We start from the raw sequence: 24,798 nt of genomic DNA, 5'->3' as shown, positions 1-24,798 counted from the left end.
TTACATGGCACTGGCTGAATGCACAATGTCAGTGCTGCAGTTTGACAGGTGGACAAGGTTGGGGTGGGTAGAGCAAGAGAGAAAGGTGGGAGGCAGGAAGAAGGGTTGGGGTTGGTTGTTAGCAGCTCAGGAGGCGGCAGCATTGGTTAATGTTGACTGATTGTGTACTTTAGTTCATTCACTGCATTTTTAGTGCAATTTTGGACATGTAACTGTAACTTGCCAACTGGGATGTTACACAGCACATTGCTCCTACAATATAAGAAGAAGAAGAAGAAGAAGAAAATCACAACAACAAAATTATCTGAATGGGACAGAAATTGGTAGCTGTGATGAACATGTGCAGATGAATAAATGACTACAATTTCAGAAAAAATGGGTGATTTATTCAAGAGAAAGAGCTTCACAAATCAAGCACGTCAATAATGCATTGGTCCACCTCTGGCCCTTATGAAAGCAGTTATTTGGCTTGGTATTGATTGACAGAGATGTTGGATGTACTCCTAAGGGCTAGTGTGCCAAATTATGTCCATCCAGCATGTTAGATCATCAAAATCCTGAGGTGGTTCGAGGGCCCTGCCCATAATGTTCAAAACATTCTGAACTGGGGAGAAGTGCAGCGACCTTGCTGGACAAGGTAGCGTTTGGCAAGCATGAAGACAAGCAGTAGAAACTCTCACTGTGTGGAGGCAGGCATTATCTTGCTGAAATGTAAGCCCAGGATGGCCTGTCATGAAGGGCAACTAAACAGAGTGTAGAATATTGTCTATGTAGCGCTGCGCTGTAAGGGTGCCATGGCTGACATCCAAAAGGGTGCTGTTATAGAAAGAAGTTGTGCCCCAGAGCATCATTCCTGGTTGCTGTGCCGTATGGAGGGCAACAGTCAGGTTGGTATCCACTACTGCCCAGGGCATCTCCAGACATGCCTTTGCGCTGGAATCTCATTGAGTGGAGTAGAATTGTCTTCAGTGATGAGACCTGCACCAAACTGAGCCCAATGATCAATGAAGACATGCATGGAGATGCCCCAGATAGCGTCATACCAACCTGACTAGATGCCCCCAATGGCATCATCACAGCACAGTTGTATGCTGACGATATTCTACAGTCTGTTTTGTTGCCCTTCATGGCAAGCCATACTGGACTTACATTTTAGCAAGATAATTTGCACCCTCACACGACGAGAGTTTCTACTGCTTGTCTTCATGCCTGCCAAACCCCACCTTGGTCAGCAAAATCACCAGATCTCGCCCCAGTTGACAATGTTCAGAGCATTATGGGCAGGGTCCTCCAGCCAGCTCACGATTTTGACAATTTAAATAACCAGATGCTGCACTTGTTTTGTCTTATGAGTGTATTTGTAGTTTTTTAGGTTAATCCACTGCCTGAATTTTAGGCTTTGGGCATATTTTATCCTTATTTTATTACCATTGTTTCTTAATGTTTCTTGTGGCAGTCAAATTTATTGTTTACAACTGATTTCTTTTTTTGTTCAACAGTGTGTTTGTAATAAAACTGTGTCACCTAAAAAAATATATTTGCACACCCACAATCACAGCCACTTCCACTCTACAGCCCACTGCTGCTGCAAAAATTCATAACAGTTGTTCATAACAGGAAAAAGATGACTGACATAAATGTTATTTAAAGACTATTAGCATTTACAACATAGTGACAGGAAAATATCACAATACCAAGAAGAAGTTGTGCAACATACATGGTGACAATTATTGAATGTCATGAAATAAAATCATCATAACTTCTGAATGGTTTGTGTTAGGATGTTCAAACTGTACAGCTGGCCACGGGGCATGACGGCAATTAGTATGTTGGTTTAGCGATGAAGACCACATTTGTGTGGATGGGTTCATCAATAAGCAAAACTGGGGCATTTTAGGGAATGAGAATCTGCATTTCGCGATCAAGAAGTCTCTTCACCCTCAACAGGTGACTGTCTGGTGTGCAATGTCCAGTCATGGAATAATCTGTGGGATATTCCTTGATGGCACAGTGACTACCAAATGGTATGTGAAGGTTTTGGACAATGATTTCATTCCCATTATCCAAAGTGACTGGTTTTGGCAAGATTTGGTTCATGCAAGACAGAGCTCGACCCCATCAAAGCAGGAGAGTGATATCCTGGGGGAGCACTTTGGCAACCGTGTTCTGGCTCTGGGGTACACAGTGGCCACTGGCATGGGCCTCGATTGGCTGCCATATTCTCTGGATCTGAACACATGCAACTCATTTTTGTGGGGCTATATTTAAGACAAGGTGTACAGCAATAATCCCAAAATCATTGATGAGCTGAAAACAAGCATTCAGGTTATTGACAGCATCTATGTTCCGACACATCAGTGAGTCATGCAAAATTTTGCTATTTGTCTGCGCCACAACAACAACAATGAAGGCAGGCATGTTGAAGATGTCATAATCCCTTCATACTGTTAAATAATTGTCTTCTTCTAAATGAAAGTTGGTAGGCATTTTTCTACATCTGAAAGATCAAGTCTATTCAAATATCATGCCAGTTGCATAAGAGTGGCACTACTAGTGCCACTATGAGGATACAAATCAGGTTTGCTTTAAATATACACTTAATGGTTGTGTGCATTAGTTATCTTTGAGACTGAATGAAGTGACCTGATGTTAAGTCAAAAATGCCTTTAAGGTGACAAGAAACACCTTTATCAACATCTCACTGAGTTTGAATGAGGTTGTGCAACAGGTCTTCCAAGGACCTTTATGTTCCTTGTGCGATATTGCATAAAAACTTTGCAGCAATGTAGCCAAGGTACATGATTAGTGGCAGCAGTGGCCACAAGAATGTAGAGTTGCAAGAAGACTGGGCTCTGGGTGGTCATGTGGCTCTACTGAGAAGGAAAACGATCATACTTGGCATATGGCTCTTGCCACATCATATTGCATCTGCAGCAGCAATTTGAGCAGTAGTTGACACCAAAGTCACAAAAAACTGTTACAAATCTGTTACTTCAAGAACAGCTTTAAGCCAGGTGCCCTATAGCAAGCATTCCACCATTGACAGTGAGATCAGTTGTGTCAAACTAGAGCTCACTGGAAGGCAAGGTGGAGTCTTTTGTGTTTTCTGATCAACGATGGTTCTGCCTCAGTGCCAGTCATGGTGTAGGTTAGAATGAGGCCACTTGAGGGCCTGCAACCAACCCATCTGCATGCTAGACACACTGGACCTACACCTGAAGTTACTGTCTGGGGTGGGATCTTGTACAACAGCAGGAGCACTTCTGTAGCTATCCCACACACCCTGACCATAAATCTATATGCCAGTCTGGTAAATTGACCTGCTGTGCTGACATTCATGAACAGCATTCCAAGGGATGTTTCGAACATGATAATGCTTGACCACATACCACTGTTGTAATCCAATATGCTCTACAAAGTGTCAACATGTTGGCTTGGCCTGCTCTATCATCAGATCTGTCTCCAATCAAGCACATATGGGGCATCATTGGAGTGTCATCCACAACCAGTATTAACTGTCCCTGTATCAACTGACCAAGTGGAACAGGCATAGAACTCCATCACAAACTGACATCTGGCACCTGTGCAATACAATGCGTGCATATTTGCATTCTTGCCTTCAACATTCTTGTAGTTACAATGGTTATTAATTTAACAGCATTTTAAATTTGGAATGGCTTATTTTGTGCTTACATTAACCTGTGATCTTGCAGTGTTAATCACATATATGTTACCTAGACAAACATATTTCTGAAATTTTATTACTCTACATTAATAATTTGTTGGTGTTGTAATTTTTTTTCCATTAGTGTTATAAACTACTTAGTAGGTAACATTGAAAGCTCCACCAGGATTTTCACAGGCAATGGTGTTGTCTACAGGAAGGGTGTGAAGCCTGCAGCAAAATGTATGGTCACCTACTGGGATTAATGTTTTGTACAGAGAATGGCAGCCAACTATGAACATAAGTACATGGTCTTTTTGTGTATAAATTTCCAAAGAGACATTACTGTTCAATTACACTACTGGTTATAAACCACTGGCAACAGGAACTACCATAAAAAGTCTAACATTAACCATATGAAGTGGCCCAATGTGGAATGGTCACATGAAATAAACTATAGAAAAAGCAGATGCCAGGCTGAGATTAACTGGGAACATCTTAAGCAAATGTAACAATAGAAACCCCGGGCAGGAATCAGCACTCTGGCCCAAGGTGCCGGAGTTGGCCATCAATTGTGCATCAAGTGTGCCTGTTTATGTGTATGAATGGTGTGTGTTTCTCTGGCTGCAGCTGAAAGCTTTAAGCAAGTGTCTTAATTGTGCCTTTCTGCAACTTAACGTGTCTTCTTTACAATGAGTTGTTCAGGAAGTGTAATTCATACACAAAATAAATGGCTAACAAAACTTTATTAAGTTTGATTCTTCAGTATTGCTCATGAATCTGCAATCCTTACCAGGTTGGATTAATGGAAGACATGTAACAAACAGTGGTACATTTCATCAAAGGATTGATCAGTAAGAGCAAAAGTGTTATGGGAATGCTCAACAATCTGTAGTGACAGTCTCTACAAGAGGGGTCTTGTTTATAACAGAGAGGTTTAGTGTTGAAATTCTGAGAGCATATGGCTGAAGATGTGTCGGGCAACATATTACTCCCTCCCACATACATCTCATGAAATGAACACAATCAGACAAGTTGGTAGTGTTGATGTAGTTGCTCTGTCTAGGGGGTTGCCACATCACTGTCTGCTAAGCCTCTTAATTAGATCCAGTGCTGGTTCCCAAGCCTTGCTGAGATTATAGTTGCAGTGTGCAGTCCCGATTGATAAGATTATCCCTGGTGTGAATTTTGATGGTTTCTCTAATGACACTGTCTCAGTATTTGGAAGTCTGCGCTAAAATCCTTATATGCTCATTTTCCACAGTGTGATTCTCTGACAAACTATGCTCTGCAACCACCGACTAGTTTAGGTGCATTACTCGAGTGTGCTGCTGGTGTTCTCTGCATCAATCTTCGACGGTGCCATGGTTGTCTGATTTATGTCTTGTCACAATGACACGGGATAATGTGATAGGCTCCAACCTTCCACAAACCAATGCCAGACACTCCACAATAATGTCTGTATTTTATTGGTCGGGCAAAAGACAGTTCTTACATGGTGCTTTTATAGCATGTGCTTCTACTTATCCTAAAAGCCTGCTAGGTATAAAGGCTGTGACTACCTCTCTCTCCATTATTTCTTCCACCTCCTCAAGTTTTACTGTAGGGGTGAACAGCTTGCTTCATCTGGCATTCAGAGCTGCCCTTTTTTTTTAACACACGGCTAAGGTGTTCCAGTTTCTGTGGCAGACGCTCTGCATCCAAGATGGTGTGCACCTGTATTCTTGTGTTTTTAGTACTCCATTGCTCTGTGTAGGATGGTGGCAGCTACCAGCGTGCAAACACATATCAACGTGTGTTTTCTTCCGATACGCACTGTGGTCCAGGTTGCTATCAGCTATTCTCTTGACTATGACGTCCAGTAATGGTAGTCTTTCCCTTCTTTGGTCTCCATCATAAATTTGATGTTGGGATGTATGGAGTTCAGATGTACAATTCACCAAACCGCACATGTGATGTAGGCATTTACCCACGTAAGGACTTACTACCTCTGTCAGGCATTTTGCCAGAAAATACGTAGGAGCTTTGACGCTGCTAACAATGGGGTGTAATGGCACCCCTTCTTTACTGACCTCAAGGACTCAAGTCTTAGAGGTACAGGTCCTCATGGTGACAATTTCTCAATAACCCCCTCTGGTAGCCCCTACTCCTCGAGAAGCGTCACGGTCTCATTCTGCACATTCTTGGTGGGGTCAGCATTGATCTTACTGTGGGAATAGGCATTTAGCAGATTCTGCTTCTCCTCCAAGTAATTGTCAAGGAAGAGAACAGCAGCAGCATTGCTTTTGTCAGAAGGTAAGATAACAATATCTGGGCATTCTCTCAGGTTTCTGCCACCCTCCCCTTGTTCATAATGTTTGACTTCATTATCTCAGTTCTCACCAGAGCACGACAAGGTTCACAATGCACATCTTCTGCCGCTTTTAGCAGTATTTGCATATCAATGTCGGGCTCTCGGACTCGGACCACAGAGGTAACAGATCTTGGTGTGAGGGGATATAAGTCGGCCGCGCAACCTCAGAAGCTCAGTTCATCAGTGTACCTGACGACAGCAACACGTCTGATTACAGAAACATTATGCTCATCTGACACTACAGACTGGTAGTACACCAACTGACTATTTGATCAACAAATATGCGGTGAGGAACTAAATTATGCAGAATTAATAGTTTCATACGAGACATTCTCTCAGTGCCACACAGGCTCACGGTAGCACTGTGTGCCTGTTGTTCGAAAGGACAAATATATTGTTTGCTCGACCGTGTAGTATCGTACAGCCACGTAAGTACCTTGAGTTAGAAAATGAGCTTGTTTGCTGTGAGATGAGTATCCACAATGAAAGTGTGTCGAAGTCAAGAACACAACAGACTGTCAGCACAGTGAACATTGTTGCAACTTTGCTTGATGCAACAGCAGAGAGAGGTGTGCCAACAGCGTAATACTGTATGATGATGATGGACAGTCCAGACCCATATCCCCCCCCCCCCCCCCCTCTCAGGATGATGATTTTTGTGAGATTGCACTCATAACTGTGATATGGACCCACCATCTGGCATGTTGTTATGGTGTGCCAACGGATGCACAATGCTCTCACCCCAGGTTTGCATAGCTGTTAATTGGAACAGCAGCCATTATATTTATAGCTGTTAAATTTATGATGTTATTAGGGCCAGAGGCTCTGCCGTATTTTCAACGCCACAATGACACAATCTTTTGACAAGATTACAAAGTAATACATGTCACCCAGATTACAAAGTAATACATGTCACCCACGCCGTCTTGATCTACCTCAATACAGATGGTGTTAGACTGTGCTGCCAAACCTTCAGCCACTACCACTGATGAACTCTGCCATACAGTTGCAGCAGCATGGAAAGATGTACCTACATACACCATCCACGCTCAGTTCAATCAGATGTCCAACCTGGTTAAAGTCATTGTTGCTGCCGTAAGTGGCAGCTCTGAGTATTAAATTATTCTCTCTCTCTCTCTCTCTCTCTCTCTCTCTCTCTCTCTCTCTCTCTCTCACACACACACACACACACACACACACACACACACACACACACACACACACACACACACACACACACTAAAAATCTCTGTTCTTTCTACTATGATGTATAAGCACAATAAGTAAAATTTCATTCTTCACTTAAAACTTCCGGGCCGGGCTGATAGGCCATGGTCAGTATATAAAACTCGACCCTGGCGTTTCGTCTCCAACTGCGGGAGACATCCTCTGAGGTAAAGTAGCGAACTGCAAAGAGAACTCGAGGAAGTGCTGATTATATAGGCAGTACAGAGGGCACCACTGTCCATCATGTGGCATCTGCTATGAGACTGTCTCTGGTAATGCCAACATTCTTAATTGAAAGTAATTGATCGTCACACTTGCAGTGCAACGCTGACATAAAAATTTTATCCAGTTTTACACCTTCAACTTTCCTGTTAAAATTATTAAGGTGTTTAACAATCTTGATAACCTCTCTATACATGCACGCATAATAATGCGACATTTTAGATATGACTCGTCTCGTTGAATTTTATTTCAGTGTCACCTTCCTGGTAAACATGTTCTGCTATGACCAATTTATCCATGTGACCCAAGCGGCAATTCCTCCTATGTTCAACAAGACCCACCAGGAAGATAAAACAATATTTAAGATCGGCAAAATATGCATGACACCCTTTGGCTACATCGGGGGTATATAAAATTCCTTGCAGTTGTGGACAGGTTTATATCGGTACAAAGAGAAGTGTAACACTCATCTTGTTAAACATAGGGGGAATTGCCGTCTGGGTCACACGGATAAATCAACCGTAGCATAACATGTTTACCAGGAAGGTCATCATGAAATAAAATTCAGTGAGATGAGCGTCATATCTAAAACTTCGCCTTATTATTCGTGTATGTATAGAGAGGCTATCGAGATTGATTAACACCATAATAGTTGTAACAGTAAAGACGAAGGTGTCGAACTGGATAAAATTTGGATGTCAGCATTGCACCCTCTGTACTGCCTATATAATCAGCACTTCCTCAAGTTCTCTTTGGAGTTTGTTGCTTTACCTCAGAGGATGTCTCCCATAGTTGAAGACAAAATGTCAGGGGAGAGTTTTAGACATCAACCAAGGCCTATCAGCCCTGAAGTTTTAAGTGAAGACAATAGGAGTCGTGAAAGCCTACACTGTATGATAAAATTTCATTATTTGCTATCCTTCCTACTGTTGCAGTTTTCATGGTCAGCAGTGTGTTTTATACACTCCTACATAACTACTACTGTACAATTTACACTTAAGTAATCGATAGAGGGTTCATCGAATCACTTTCACCATTTCTCTATCGATCCAGTCTCTAACAGACCTTGGGAAGAATGAACAGTCTTTCCATGAAAGTACTAATTTCTATTATTTTATTACAATGGATATTTTTCCCTATTCTGGTGGGAGTTAACAATATATTTTGGCATTCACAGGAGAAAGGTGGTGAAAAAAATTGTAATAGAAAGTTCGTGCGAAGATCTTACTGCAATGAGAAAGTCTTTGTTTTATTGCCACCCTAACTTTCTTATCTCCCCTATCTCACAACAGTACAAAATTTGGACTTCTTTTATGTCCTCCATGATTCCTACGAGGTAATGATGTGATATAGTGCAGCAATACTCCAAAAGAAGATGGACAAATGCATTGCATGCAGTCTCTTTCATACCCATGTTGCAATTTGTATGCAGTCTGCCAATAAAGTGGAATCTGTTTCACGTTCCACATGATATCTATGTGGTGCTTCCAATGCAGGTTCTTTGTAATAGTAATCCCCAGGTATTTGGCAGAATCCACTACAATTAGAATTGTGTGATTTATATGGGAACCAAAATTTAATGGATTCCTTCTAGTACACTACTGGCCATTAAAATTGCTACACCAAGAAGAAATGCAGATGATAAACAGGTATTAATTGGACAACTATATTACACTAGAACTAACGTGTGATCACATTTTCACGCAATTTGGGTGCATAGATCCTGACAAATCAGTACCCTGGGCATTGAGCCAAACAGAGCTTGGATGGCGTGTACAGGTACAGCTGCCCATGCAGCTTCAACACGATACCACAGTTCATCAAGAGTAGTGACTGGCGTACTGTGACGAGCCAGTTGCTCGGCCACCATTGAACAGACATTTTCGGCTGGTGAGAGATCTGGAGAATGTGATGGCCAGGGCAGCAGTCCAACATTTTCTGTATCCAGAAAGGCCCACACGGGACCTGCAACATGCGGTTGTGCATTATCCTGTTGAAATGTACGGTTTCGCAGGGATCGAATGAAGGGTAAAGCCATGGGTCTTAACGCATCTGGAATGTAACATCCACTGTTCAAAGTGCCGTCAATGCAAACAAGAGGTGACCGAGACGTGTAACCAATGGCAGCCCATATCATCATACGCCAGTATGGCGATGACAAATAAACGCTTACAATGTGTGCTCACCGTGATGTTGCGAAACACAGATGCGACCATCATGATGCTGTAAACAGGATCTGGATTCATCTGAAAAATGACGCTTTGCCATTTGTGCACCCAGGTTCGTCATTGACTACACCATCGCAGGTGTCCTGTCTGTGATGCAGCGTCAAGGATAACCACAGCCATGGTCTCCAAGCCGATAGTCCATGCTGCCGCAAAAGTTGTCGAACTATTCGTATAGATGGTTGTCTTGCAAACGTCCCCATCTGTTGACTCGGGGATCGAGACGTGGCTCCACGATCCATTACAGCCATGTGGATAAGATGCCTGTCAACTCTACTGCCAGTGATACGAGGCTGTTGGGATCCAGCACGACGCTCTGTATTTCCCTCCTGAACCCACTGATTCCATATTCTGCTAACAGTCACTGGATCTTGACCAACGTGAGCAGCAATGCCAGGATACGACAAACCGCAATTGCGATAGGCTACAATGTGACCTTTACCAAAGCCGGAAACGTGATGGCACGCATTTCTCCTCCTTACACGAGGCACCACAACAACGTTTCACCAGGCAAGGCCGGTCAACTGCTGTTTGTGTATCAGAAATCGGTTGGAAAATTTCCTCATGCCAGCATGTTGTAGGTGTTGCCACCAGCACCAACCTCGTGTGAATGCTCTGAAAAGCTAATCATTTGCATATCACAGTATCTTCTTCCTGCCAAATAAATTTCACGTCTGCAGCACGTCATCTTCATGGTGTAGCAATTTTAATGGCCAGTAGTGTACTTATGTGGGTTGGTGACCTCACACTTGTCATAATCTTATCAGAACATACATATATCTTGTCTAAATCATTTTGCAATTGTTTTTGATGATCATCTTACTGAACAGTAATCGTCAGCATCATCTGCAAGCAATCCCAGAAAGATGTTGAGATAATCACTTATAACATCTGTACGTTTTCTTGGGGACTACCAAGTACCATTTTTGTTTCACTCTACGTCTTTCCATAACTCACTACAAACTGTGACTTTTCTGACATGATACCATGAATCTAGTCCTAGAACTGCGATGATACTTGACAGGCACACAATTAGAAGCCTTTTTGAGGAACAATGTCAAAACCTCTCTGGAAATATGGAATTAAATTCAAATTCTCCATCAATAGCACTCATTAATTTGTTTGAATCAAGAGAGTTGTGTTTCACAAGAATGATATTTTCTGAATCCATCCTGTGTGTCAATATATCTTTTTCTTCGAGGTAGTTCATAACGTTCGAACACAGTATATATTTCAAAATATTACTGCACATTCACGTCAGTGATCTGACCCATAATTTAGCAGATTGCTTCAATTTCCTTTCTTATGTATTAGTGTGACATGTGCAACTTTCATGTCCTTAGGGACGTGATCTTTCATTAACCAAGCAGTTGAATATGACTGCTGAATATGGAGCTATGTATCAGCATATTGTGACAGGTCCATACCTGTTATACAGTATGGGCCAGGAGACTTGCCTTTATGAAATGATTTAAGCTTCTTCGCAACACCAAGGATATCTACTTATAAATTGCTCTTGTTGGCAGAGGTTTTCAACTCGAATTCTCGAATATTTACTGTGTTATCTTTGGTGAAGGAAATTTTGAAAACATGTTTAATATCTCCAGTTTAAGTAGCACTTTCATCCGCAACATAACAATTGTTGTCACACAGTGGATATATTGAGTGGGCCCTGCAGCTGGTGTACTTTACATACAACCAGAATCTCTTTGGCTTTTCTGACAACTTTTGAGACAGAGTTTTGTTGAGGAAACTATTAAAAGCATCTTGCATTTGTTTGTGATAAATTTTAATCCTCTGTAAAGCATGGCAATCTTCAATATTTTTTGTTCTTTTAAATCACACTTTGTTTTGTTAATTTTGCAACTTTGTCCTGACCTGTCTCTTATTAATTTACTTGGAATAAATGTCTCAATTGCCTTCAGTACTATTTCTCTGAATTTAAGCCACATCTTGTGCACACTTAAATAGTTAGTTTGAAAGGAATTTACACTGCCTCTGAGGAAAGTATGAAGTGACTTCTTACTGGTTTTTTCCTCTCTCCTTTTCTTAAATAGATATATTTTGCATTTATTTTTCATGAATTAGGATGTTACAGTATTCAGTCTCACTATCACAGCCTTGGTATCACTAATCTATACACCCCACATGATGCTCCCCTATCTGGTCAGGATTATTTGCTGGTTAGAGGTTCAATATGTTATCAAAACAATTTAAACTTTAAATGGGATCCTAAACCTGTTGCTCAAAATATTTTTTGGAGAAAGCACTTACTACAATTTCGGATTATGTTTTATGCTTACCACTGCCTTTAAAAATGTTTTTTCACCAACACTTCGAGGATAGATTGAAACCACTACCAACTACAATTGTGTAGTTCTGCAACTGCATCAGGTACCTATTGGAAATGAGACTCAAGTTCTCTCTGAACCGTTCAGTAACTTTTTCATCCAGTCAGGAGGTCAGAAAAGGAACCAATTTATTAATTTGTTCTGGTTGTCAATTGTAACTTCTACCAATGCTAATAAACAACTATTTACTTAAATTTCACTACAAGACAAAGTACTTCCAACTCCAACAAACACACTATCAACAACTGAATTTAATCTGATGTTTCTGAACACCACTAGGCCCTTGATAAAAGCTTCAACTGAACTCTCTTTCAATATCTGTACTAATTTTAGCTTTAGTGCTTTTTGTTAGCACTTGGAGCTCTGGTTCTTTCGCCAACACATTTACGATAATTCACTTCTGTCATGCCTATGGTTCCTAGATCTACCCTCACCATATGTTTGACCTGCTCCCTTTCGGGCTGAGCCCCTGTTTGTACTTTCCTAAGACCATCTAATATAATAAACTGTCCAGCCCACTCTAATACATTTCCCACAACCCATGCAGCTGTCTTGTGTGTGTAATGGACACCTAATCTATTAAGCAGACCTTGACACCTCTCCACCCTATTGCTTAACTCAAGGAATCTGCAACTTACACAGTTGCAGAACGATCTGAGCATCCGATTCACACCCTTCACTTGGCTCTGTACCAAAGGTCCTCAACTGATGCTCTCAACAGTGCTACATATGAAGAGTTTGGCCTTTATCTTGCAAGCAAGACTGGCTGTCTTTACCACTTCAGATAGCCGCTGGAAATCAGAGAGAATTTCTTCCAATACAAATCAACAGATGTTACTATAACCAACATAAGCCACTATCTGCAGTTAGCCGCACCCTGTATTCTTCGTAGCATCCTGTAGGACCTGTTACACATCTGGCATGACTCATCCCTGATATGAACACAGAGTGCACACTGGATTTCTTCCCCTCCTTGGCAGCACTATCCTTAAGAGGCTCCATCTAACACTGGAGCTCCCAACTACCAATAATCCCACCCTCTGTGAATGTTTGGACTTTTGCAGGTCGAGAGGCTTCCACTGAAACAGAGCAACTGACTGCAATTGGCTCAGGATCTTAATCAGCCACAGATCGCACTTGAAATCTGTTTGTCACACAAACTGGGCATGCCTTTCCATTGGTCTCCAGAAAGTCTTTCACTGACTGCCACAACTTAAAAGAAACTCCCACTCTAACACTGACGAGGAGTCAACCTCAATGTGAGCAGTAACTGGGCCAGCCACAGCAGTGGCCTGTTCACAGGACACATGAGATGTGCTAGAAATCCCTTAGACCCCTCGTTCGATGCAACAACCTCAAGCTACATGAACAAAGCTACATTACCCGGAGCTGTGAGTGAACAGTCACCAACTCAGGTCACATTCAAACACACCATTCACAGTTCCCACCCATACTGAAGAAAATGGAACTGTAAATGAATATGCAAAAAAATTGCAATTTAAACTACAGAAGCACACAGACAATGCTAAATAAGTAACTCATTTGAGATCAGAAGCTCTTAATATAACGAGCGAACAATCTACTCACCTGGTACTACTCGTACATATGCTGGGATCTGGCTCTGCTAATCATAATACACTGAAGAGCCAAAGAAACTGGTACACCTGCATAGGGCAGCCACGAGCATGCAGATGTGCCACAACACGACATGGCATGGACTTGACTAATGTCTGAAGTAGTGCTGGAGGGAACTGACACCATGAATCCTGCAGGGCTGTCCATAAATCCGTAAGACTACAAGGGGGTGCAGATCTCTTCTGAACAGCAGACTGCAAGGCATAGCAGATATGCTCAATAATGTTCATATCTGGGGAGTTTGGTGGGTACAGAAGCTTTTAAACTCAGAAGTGTGTTCCTGGAGCCACTCTGTAGCAGCTCTAGACGTGTGGGTTGTCCCATTGTCCTGCTGAAATTGCCCAAGTTCATCAGAATGCACAATGAACATGAATGAATGCAGGTGATCAGACATGATGCTTACACATGTGTCACCTGTCAGAATCGTATCTAGATGTATCAGGGGCCCATATCACTCCAACTGATGACAGCTCACATAATTACAGAGCCTCCACCAGCTTAAACAGTCCCCTGCTGACAAACAGGGTCAATGGATTCATGAGGGTATCTCCATACCTGTACATGTCCATTCACTCAATAAAATTTGTAACGAGACTCGTCTGACCACGCAATATGTTTCCAGTCATCAACAGTCCAATGTCAGTGTTGACAGTCCCAGGTGAGGCATGAAGCTTTGTGTTGTGCAGTCAACAAGGGTACATGAGTGGGCCTTTGGCTCCAAAAGCCCATATCAATGTTGTTTCATTGAATAGTTCGCACACTGCCACCTGCTGATGGCCCAGCATTGAAATCTGCAGCAATCTGCATAAGGGTTGCACTTCTGTCACGTTGAACGATTCTGTTCAGTTGCTTCCTCAGAGATGCTGTGTCCCAATGCTCATGCGCCGACTATAACACCACGTTCAAACTCAATCAAATCTTGATAACCTGCCTTTGCAGCATCAGTAACCGATTTAACAACTGTGCAAGATACTTGTTGCCTTATATGGGTGTTGCTGACTGCAGTGCCGTATTCTGCCCGTTTACGTATATCTTTATTTGAATACTCATGCCTATACCAGTTTATTTCGTGCTTCAGTGTATAAAGACTACTCAACGAATAGATAGGCCTGTTGTGACTGGCCGACTGTTGCCTACAAAGCAGTAAGAGGAGGCATGTATGATCCTGGGACATGCAATCAGCATGTTGCGAATCTCTCCAGCCATTATTGCCAGTAGATGAGTCTGGATGATTCTCTGCTTTTATATTCAAGCAGATCCTCATTTGGCCTCACGAGGCTGAGTGGATCCCATTCCAGACCACCCTTCCACCGAAGACCTGTGGAGATGCCAGTAATCGAACCCGGGTCCTTCAGTACCGAAGTCAGAAATGCTAAGTATTTGCCTGTGCAGGTGGTCTCTAAATTAAATTATAAAAAAGGAGTAGGGAGTTTAAATTATGGACTTGTACAGCCTTCATAGATTCTGGAAGGGCATGGGATATGGTGTGAACTATTAGAAAAGTAAAAATCTTTCCAAAGCATTTGACAGGCTCTATCAAAAGCCTTTATAGAAAACACTAACATTAAAATAAAACTCGACACACACCACTGCATGCTTCTGCGGTGGCGCTCAACCTGAGAGTAAGCTGGTTCAAACCCTGGAGTTGGAAAAAATTTTCACTGCCAGTATTTGGCTGACGAGGGGAGGAGAACTGGTAGTGTAAAGTTCCTGATCACCAGACTTTGTGTCAATGTCCCAGTTTAAACACCAAACCTCTCCACAGTGTGTCATGAAGTGAGGGCATGTGACGTTGACGATGATCCATCTATTAGATGGGGACATTAAGTTTGGTGGCCCTCTTGGTGCTATTTGTGAGAAGTAGAGTATGTATGTATTGGCACCGGGCTTCACCCTCTCCCTTCTCTTCACCACTACCACCACCACCACACAATACAAACATTATACTTCACTCTATACACACACACACACACACACACACACACACACACACACACACACACACGCGCGCGCAGTATTACAAATATTGTAATGGAGCATGTTTAAAATGTAAGACAACCTCCTGCAGCCAATAAAACCTAATCCAGGTACAAAACAAGGTTGTAGGCATTCTCCAACACTATTTTATGTTTATAATGATGATATTCTCAAGGAATGGAGTTTTGAGATAAGACATGCCATTCACTTCAAGCAAAATGGGTATAACAACAACTTTTTACTTACTGATGATTACATTACTGTTTATGAAAATAAAGATGACTTTAAAAAGGGCATCCACCTCACCTACACATACCTAAAATTCTTTAAGAAAATGGCACTGACTACAATATTCTATGCAAGTGAAATTAAAGTTCCCTCTCAAGATGCTAATTTCAATATTCAAGCAGCTGAAATGAAGTTTCTGCTGAAAGTGAAAGGTTGTACTCTCTACACAGACAGAGGAATCAAGACATGAGACAAGGATGTTGTTCATAAACTAAGTTGTAAAATAATACAATAGAAATAAAAATATATACGTAATATATACATATACATACATATATACATATATATAATATATACATAATAATACAATAGAAATAAAATAGGAAAAAACCTTTTGAAGCAAATGGGAGGTGATTGATTACCTAAACAAATAATGCAATACCATACAATTGAGTAGCAGGAAGTGGGGGGATATAACAAGCATACATCGAATCTGTGATCAAGATAATGGAAGATACTGAAATATATTAAAATAATTATGTTAAGCAGAAGCTGAAAGCTATTTTTCACTAACTTACCTTGTAATCTTTTATTTCAAAGCTACAAGAATATGGTTTGAATTCTGGACTACTCATTCGTTTCAGTGGATCAATTATGGGGCTATATTTGATTGAAAACTCTGTCTTGATAGGCGGTGTATCATCAGTGTCACCAAGCATTAGCCCCCATAAAAATGAACACTTTAGTCCAGTTTTTATCACCTGAAAGATAAATGGTAATGACTGAATGCCAAGTCAAAGATTGTAATAACTGTATATAAAGCATTAGTTTTTCGGCCAGCAAGGTTGCACTTTCTATGTATCCATAAACATGTCTCAAGAACAAAAGACAGTTACAAGCTAATGAAAATTCACATGTATTTTTGTCTTTCAATCACTGTTTTTATTAACTCTAACTGACTGGCTTCCTGTAGTGTCGGTCATCTTCCAATCATTTCTTAAAATCTTAACAGACCACTATCAGTGAAACTGGGAAGTTTCTTTTCTACAAATAAGGATTATGGATAACTTCCTTTTGACAAGTATGTCCAGTTCTACTAAAAAAGTTTCTTGTCTATAAAATGGAAGGTACAAGAAACATGAATTAGGTACAGTTAATAGTGCCTGAGAAATCAACAACCAAAAATCACTACACACACAACTTGCAATACAGCATGGATAGTGTTCTGAAATTACAAGAGCCCAGACCTACCCCCTCAACTAACACACACAGCAGCTGTTAGCATGTAGTGAGCCTATATAGCAGCTGCTGTTTTGCCTACACAATTCTTAGGTCTCACACTGACTACGGATAAAGAGAAAGAACTTTATGAAGGATGCTTCAGGCTAGTTCAGATAGACTGTTCATGAAATTCAAAGAGTAACTACACACAGTAAGCAGGTCAGAAAAGGACACTGACAGAGAATGTGACAAGATGGAGCAAAGACAGAAATCTTCAAACTGAATCAGAATTAGTGGGAATCTTTAGTTAAGGAAGCAGGAGAGATTTGTTAGTGTGTACCAGGTTTTTACAGTGAAAACAGTTATTTTTCTATTGTGAATGGAAGCACTGCCTGAGTACTCCAGCACAGTATTGTACAACTTAAAATCTCTTATTACTAGCTTAACATTAATATCACCATTGTCTGGTATGGTGACGTTGTGTTCAAAGTCTAATAAACTTTAAAACTTTCATTAGAAAATTGTAGATCACAAATCACTATCATGGAGAAGGATGCTGCATTGTTTGGAAGGAATCTGCAGAAATAAGATCTCACTCTCTGCCAAACCGAATCACCACCTATTGTTCAACTACCACTGAATAAGCGTAACCCAGCACCACTCCGTGTACCTGATCTCCAAGTACACATTGGCAATACAATTCAATGTTTTCTGTGGACTCTGTTTCTTCTTCGGACATATTGGATACAGTTTGGTACAGTTTATACTGGTCCCAGAATGATAGTTGAATTAACCCGCACTATGTTCCATCGCACAAGAATCAGCTAGTTATATGCTGTCCCATACCCCATTCTGGCTTCACTTTTATGTTCCCATTGGAATTTCACCCCACACACATATCAAGTAATGTTGCATAATAGCAGACTTTTGTTCAAAGCAGTTCACTGAAATATCCTGGAACATGAATTTCAATTCTCTGCGCTGTTTAAAGAAACTTTGAATGCTACTATGAAACCATTCCTGTATATTCCTTCTGAAATTCAACTTCTATCTCGGTATGCATACTGCCGTATTGGTTTTTCTGGATATTCACAATGCTGAATTGAGGAAGTCCTTGGATTAGTTGATGGCACAGGACTATCAACAAATCTCACTAGATTGAGCTACCACCCCTACTACAGCATCCCACCATATTTAACTTAACATAACTATTCCAGTCACTCCCATCCTGCTAGTGAAACTGATACTGGGCCAGTCTATGTACTACTGTTTCAAACGGAAGTTATGTAGCAGAACACTGCAGCCACTCCAGCTGACTACGACGTGCCTTGGCCAAGTTCCAGTGCAAAAGTTAATGACGACTTATTTTTCTACAATCACAAACTATAATTTCGTAATCCCACTTATGATTGTATAATTAAAGCTTAAAAATCATTAAATTCCAATATCTGCTCATGTGGTCAAAAATGCTCTGTCATTGGCTCCAGCTATGTGTATGTAATAGGAGTGTTAGCCAAAGCTACTACTTTTCTGCACTTTTACTGCAGAAAGTTTAGCTATTCAGTGATGGGAAATGCATTTACAACTTTTAAGTAACTTTGTTAACACTAATAGTGGAAACCTATCTGAAGCTGATGCATTTATGCTACATCCAATGACAGCAGTGACATGTGCAAGGCGGACATTCTTTTCCCTACTCCCTGCATCATCATTAAATTTATTTAAAACTAAGGAACTGTAGATCATTTTATACAAGTGGGCCCACATCTTATAACTCAATTGTCATCTATCAGTCAAGAAATACAACCCAAAGCAGAGTAGAATTGTTAGTGAATCTTAGTGCAGATTTCCTAGTATACAAGACAACCTAGTGTAGGTGTGACTTGTTTGGCTCTGTGGTGCAACAGATATTATATCTGACTACAGAACAGAGCATTTTAGGGTTGAATCCTGGCATGGTCATAATCGTTTTAAAAGTGTTATATGAAATACGAAAATAGCATTAGGAAGAAATCACTGTAGCTATTGTTTCGACAGTGGGTTGTATTATGCATAGCTTTGCATTAATTTTGGTCAGAGAAATAGACAACTGAGAATAAATATATTTAATTTGCATACACATAATTTACTCACAATTTGCCTGTGGTGAAGGTATCACCACATGCCCACAACATAACAAGGTGTAGGGTGATGAGGTTTTGTATGCGGAAAGTTATAAAGCATTTACACCAACCATGTAACACAAATGTATGGGCTATGATGTCTGCCAATGGAAACTAACATCAGTGTCCGAAATAAACTTAGTTTATCTTTATGTACGATGATGAAGATTTAAACAATAAGGATCCTAGTTGGCCAGTACGAAGGACAAAACAAAGGATTGTTTCCAATAAAGTAAAAAGTGTGTAGTCACATTAACTAGAGATCATCTTGAAGGTGACGTGTGAACAGCGATTGGGAATGTATGCACATGTAAACAGCATGGACAACTCAACAATACCATGTTTCTGATCTACGTGGTGAAGTTTTGTAATTGTGACTCGCTTTTCATAAGAGAGGACTGTTGAGTAATTTACAAATTAAGTTAAAATAGTCCTTTGGTACAGATTTGAGCCACATACCTATGAATAACTACTTATAAACAATACCAGAGAAGGAAAGTTGCTACTCACCATATAGCGGAGATGCTTAGTTGCGATAGTCACAACAAAATACTTTCCTTCTCTGGCATTGTTACATTCCATTCTGGATTTTCCATTGTTTGCTTATAAACAATTACAGACCACTGCTCTACCAACTGCACTAGCAAACAATGAATGTAACTTTTCGTATAATGACAGTGAATTCTCTTTATTTTCATTGTGAATTTAGTTTTGTAGAACGATGCTGTCCTTCCTTTGCAACAGTGGCAAAGCATATATCGGAGGTGAATTTATGTTAACTTGTGAATGCAAGACTTTTTAATTTAGTTAGGGAACTTGGGCACTGACTTCGTAGCATTTTGCCAGTACAGTGCAACCACATTTTACGCATTTTCTCATTCTTTGGAACACTCAAAAACAATTTTTCAGGCATTATCATAGATTTATTTGAACAATGTGGTACTACACATCATTTGTTATCCATTTTCCTAAATGTAAATTTCAAACCAAGATCCCACTGTGAATGAGCTTTACGACAATAGGAGCAATGAACCTGCCAGTGACATCATAGGCATCACAACTCAAATGGAGCATTTCAATGGGTTTCAAAATTTTCGGAATTTCACTCCCACCTCCCCTCTTTTTTAATAATCAAATTCAATAGGAAAGAACGCAAGTTATGAGCACAAAATTTCACAATTAATGATGTAAGATCATTTGCAGAAAACAGTCGAATACCCTATTGGTGCCCCCCCCCCCCCCCCTGGTTACCTGGTCACTGTAAGGACACTGGACACTGCGTGTGCGCGCACCCTCACAGTTCTGTGTCGACAACGGTAGTCATCGCATGGTGACGCAACAATTATAGTACTTGTGTAGGTTTGAATTATTAAATGAAACTAAAATACTGTTGCCCCTAGATTTAAACCCCATTGAGATTGTCACATTCAACCATGTTGAATCCTTTCACAGGGAGAGGAGGACATATACAAAGTGCCCCCATGCGCTGGAGATGAGCAATTTTTGTTATTTAAATTTTACAAAGAAGCACCTTTTACACCCAACACCTTTTAGCTGATGTGACAACAATCTACCAGTTCCTGTGACAAAATACTGAGTGAGGTGGCCCAGTGGTTAGAACACTGGACTTTCATTCGGGAGAACGACAGTTCAATCCCGTGTCCGGCCATATTGATTTAGGTTTTCTGTGATTTCTGTAAGTTGCTTCAGGCAAATGCCAGGATGGTTCCTTTCAAAGGGCATGACTGACTTCCTTCCCCATTCTTCTCTAATCCCACGAGACTGATGACCTCGCAGTTTCATCTCCTCCCGAAATCAACCCAACCCTCTCATGTCAGAATAGGTTGACTCTTAGTCAGCAAGACCACCTTGCCAATCAAATCACATCACAAGATGACCTAAATTGTGAGACAGAGAGCTCTAGGAGCCATGACCATAGAAGTTTCTCTTTTCTGTTCCCAGCCACTGCCCAGTGCACATGCTAAATGGCCTAGTTCCTTAATCTTTGCATTTTTCCCCACCCTTCGAGATGGGTTTGGGCTACTGGATTTATCTTCTCTCACTCCCTTGGCAATTCTCACCGTTTAATTACCATAGGCAAATAAACTGATACAATTTCTTTTTCTGAACTTAAGTACCATATACATAACAATTACATGCCCACACTGCTTTCCAATCCTGCCGAAGCTTCCAAGGGTGTGTATACTTACTTAAAAGTATCTTATGTACGATGAACAGGCTTTACTCTCCAATTAGAAAAACACATGGTAGTGATGATGTATCTGTACTGGTAGCGCAAGTCCTGACGTAGTGACTTCTCTTTAACCAAGAGGTAGTATGATCACTTTCATTTGCCTTTAATGCTTGATTCCCTCAGTTCATCAACTTTACTTCTGAACCTGTCAAGATTTCTCAAGAATCAATAAGGGTGTCCCCCACAGTCTGGAGTGTTATGGAGATCACTGATGTCTTTATGTTTGCTTACCACTGAACATGACACAGCACTTCAGATATAAGAAATGTATCTTCAGGCTTCTCTGACATTTAAATTATGATAAAAATAAAATTATCACTGATATGCCACGTACTATTGGACAGATTTCTCTTGATTGCTGGGTTACCTAGTTCTGAATCTGTTTAAGTTGTCAGTAGTCTGAATACTTCGGGCTGCTAATGGTTAATGTCCAGACACTGTCAACATTACAGATCCAACAACAACAATATTATGATCAGCACTGTAGTAGCCTCTGCTGTAGTTAGTGAATATCATATTGTGGTACTGGGCTTTGAAACGTGTGATGAAATTTCAAGCCTGCTGTGGGACTATGACTCCTCAGTTAACGTTTACTAAATGAGGAATGAAGGGAAGAAAATAATTAACAATGTTACTTAATGCTGCTTTTGAGCACTAATATAAGATTCCTATCAATTGATACAAGTAGGGGAAATGAACATATTTCAATATTTTTTTAAGATGTGTGTTTACGACTTCCCTGTGTCACTTTCACATTTGTAATGATGCTCTGTATGAGAGACATATCACACCTGTAGTGTCGGCATTATGTGACTTAAGCACAACTTGCACTCCTCACACTACTTGTCTCCCTGTGGCAGTCTATGTGCTGTGCGTGTGGCAGTCTATGTGCTGTGCGTGTGGCAGTCTATGTGCTGTGCGTGTGGCAGTCTATGTGCTGTGCGTGTGGCAGTCTATGTGCTGTGTGCTGGGTGGTCATTACTTCCACCACCCTTGCAACCCTCTCCCCCTTATCCCATGTACCGTAAGCAATTCCAAGCAGTTAGGCACACAATATTGCAAGGAACACGGGAGGAAGGAAGGAAGGAGGATTGAAGGTCAATATCCAACTGATCATGAGGACTTGAAAGAGAATTAGCCTGAATTAGGGAAGGGAATCAGATGTGTTCTTTCTCAAATGAATCGTCACAGTAATTGCTTTAAGTGATTTAGGAAAACTGTGGGGAAACTTTAAACTTGATAACTAGATACAGATTTGAGCCACAATTTTCCCAACCCTTAGTCCAGTGCCTTAATCACTGACTTACCTTACTCTGTAAACAGAATTTCTATCTTCCGAAACGTATCATGTTCACACTGAATCCTGGATTACAGTCCCTGCCTATTTTTTTACGTTACTTGCACTGAGACATTGGGGAAGCAGTTGTTGATGATCAGGGAACTTAGTATCACTTGGGAGATTTACAGGTCTGCAGAGTAAGCTTTTCTCTCCCTGTTGTGTCAACTAGTTGCAGCTCAGGGACACAGGTAACATATGTTGATGGCTTACCAGCTGGCTTTGCTATCCATCTAGATATTCAGCACAGGTACAATCAATACGCCAAATACGTTGTCATTTAACACTTTATTACAGCAAGATCATGAATGAAAATTGTTCAGCAGATGGCGTATAATCCTCATATTTTCACTATGCTGTGATTTTGTCTGCATGTGGTCTGCTTTGAATGACTTTTTAAATGCGTTTATGGAGTCTCCAAGTTTTATGATCATAGTTCAAGGTTCTCTCAAACGACACAACTGAAATCAAAAAGCTTATATTTTTCACCTCATTGTGTGTCCTGCAGTATGATTTCCAGGAGATAGTCACATATGTATTTCAAAAGAAGATATACTGATTTCTAACACATTTACATATGAAAGCCTGAAACTATGAAGATAACTATTTCAATAAAACAGTATTTACAAAACATATCAAACTACATAAAAATTTATAAATCACTTTAAACACTTACTAGTTTCTGCCCAGCAGTAGGATTATGGGAAAGCAATGAATGATCTTTATTCCCCTTAATTACGAGCTCTGGATCCTTCAATTCAATCATCTGCTGGTTTAGACCACATACAACAATTTGAATGAATTTGTTAGCATGTTCTGTGTAAAGACGGCATGATGTCTTGAAAGACGGCTGAAAGTGCAGAGTAATATTCTTCTCTTCTGATGTCCAAGGTAAATGCAAGCTTACCTATAAAACAATGGTACATAACAGCAACACTCTCAATCCTGTAACTGCAATAACAAACTAAAAATGAAGTCACTACATTTGTAATTAGTATGATACATACACTGAGAACTACATTTAATTTATACTTTATAACTATTGGTAAGCCTTTGTATGAGACTGAATTTTTCCAATTTGACCCTCACAATCACTCTGTACAACATATATGTGGGAGGAAATAATATGTGGATAGACTCCATAACCTCTTTATCACAGGTGCCTGCAGGTTTTCACACTCGTAGGGGCAGAAGATTTCCCCCACACATGTGATTTAGACACACAGGAAAGGCATGCAGCGTCCATAGTAACAACGACCAATGAGTGTACCGTGTTCATAGATTTGGAGGTCAGTATGCCAGCTAAAAATAATGCATCCTCTGAACATACAAGGATATGTTTGCTTTAAAAATAATTTTCTTTGTAATGTGAAACAGACACTTTTCCATCAACACTGGGGGTCATATGAAAGACTTGATGAACAGTATTTGTTTGGCTGACTCCAGCTACACATTCCAAAAATGAAACTGCACTTATCTGCCCAAAGATGAGAGATAAAATGTGCTTTATGTCTCTTAGGAGGGTCTCCATTATATAAAATATGTTACATTATTTTCTGTTGATATAACAAAAATCCTACTTCATTAATAAATTGTTTTCCTGCCATTATAAATTGTTTGATAACATAAAAATCTGATGTTTATTTTGCATAATATGAATGGCTTCTGCAGTGAACACAACTGGATTTAAATTAACAGTTCAGTAAGAAACACATTCTACACTCTTCATTAGGATTGCAGAGTTACACCAAGAAGCAAGCATTCTATCCATTCACCTGCAATACGAAACGCTGGCAACTAATTTTTATGTTTCCTGCAATAAATTCAAAACCTGCACATCCTGGACCTTGTGACATGACATGAATGAAGCCTGGAAAAACAGGCGTCCCTTGAGGCTGCTAAGTGACTGAGACTACTCACTTCGAAGTCATTATCATTTCAAC

The 24,798-nt window shown here is 40.4% G+C and overlaps 1 protein-coding gene across 3 annotated transcripts in view; it reads right to left on the bottom strand.

Annotated features, from left to right (window-relative positions):
- The window catches only part of LOC126298512 (trafficking protein particle complex subunit 10), a 147,752-nt gene that overhangs the window by 17,921 nt on the left and 105,033 nt on the right, over positions 1-24,798 (bottom strand). For all 3 annotated transcript variants that reach the window (XM_049989859.1, XM_049989860.1, XM_049989861.1), the window contains 2 exons: positions 23,532-23,762; positions 16,461-16,643 (listed from right to left, as the gene is read on the bottom strand). In XM_049989859.1, coding sequence (XP_049845816.1) covers positions 16,461-16,643; positions 23,532-23,762 — 414 coding nt within the window. The remainder of the gene's footprint in view (positions 1-16,460; positions 16,644-23,531; positions 23,763-24,798) is intronic.

This window comes from Schistocerca gregaria, chromosome X (assembly GCF_023897955.1).
Source record: "Schistocerca gregaria isolate iqSchGreg1 chromosome X, iqSchGreg1.2, whole genome shotgun sequence".
NCBI lineage: Eukaryota > Metazoa > Arthropoda > Insecta > Orthoptera > Acrididae > Schistocerca > Schistocerca gregaria.
Note: the sequence above shows the minus strand (reverse complement) of the source record. Positions and strands in the feature narration are given on the sequence as shown.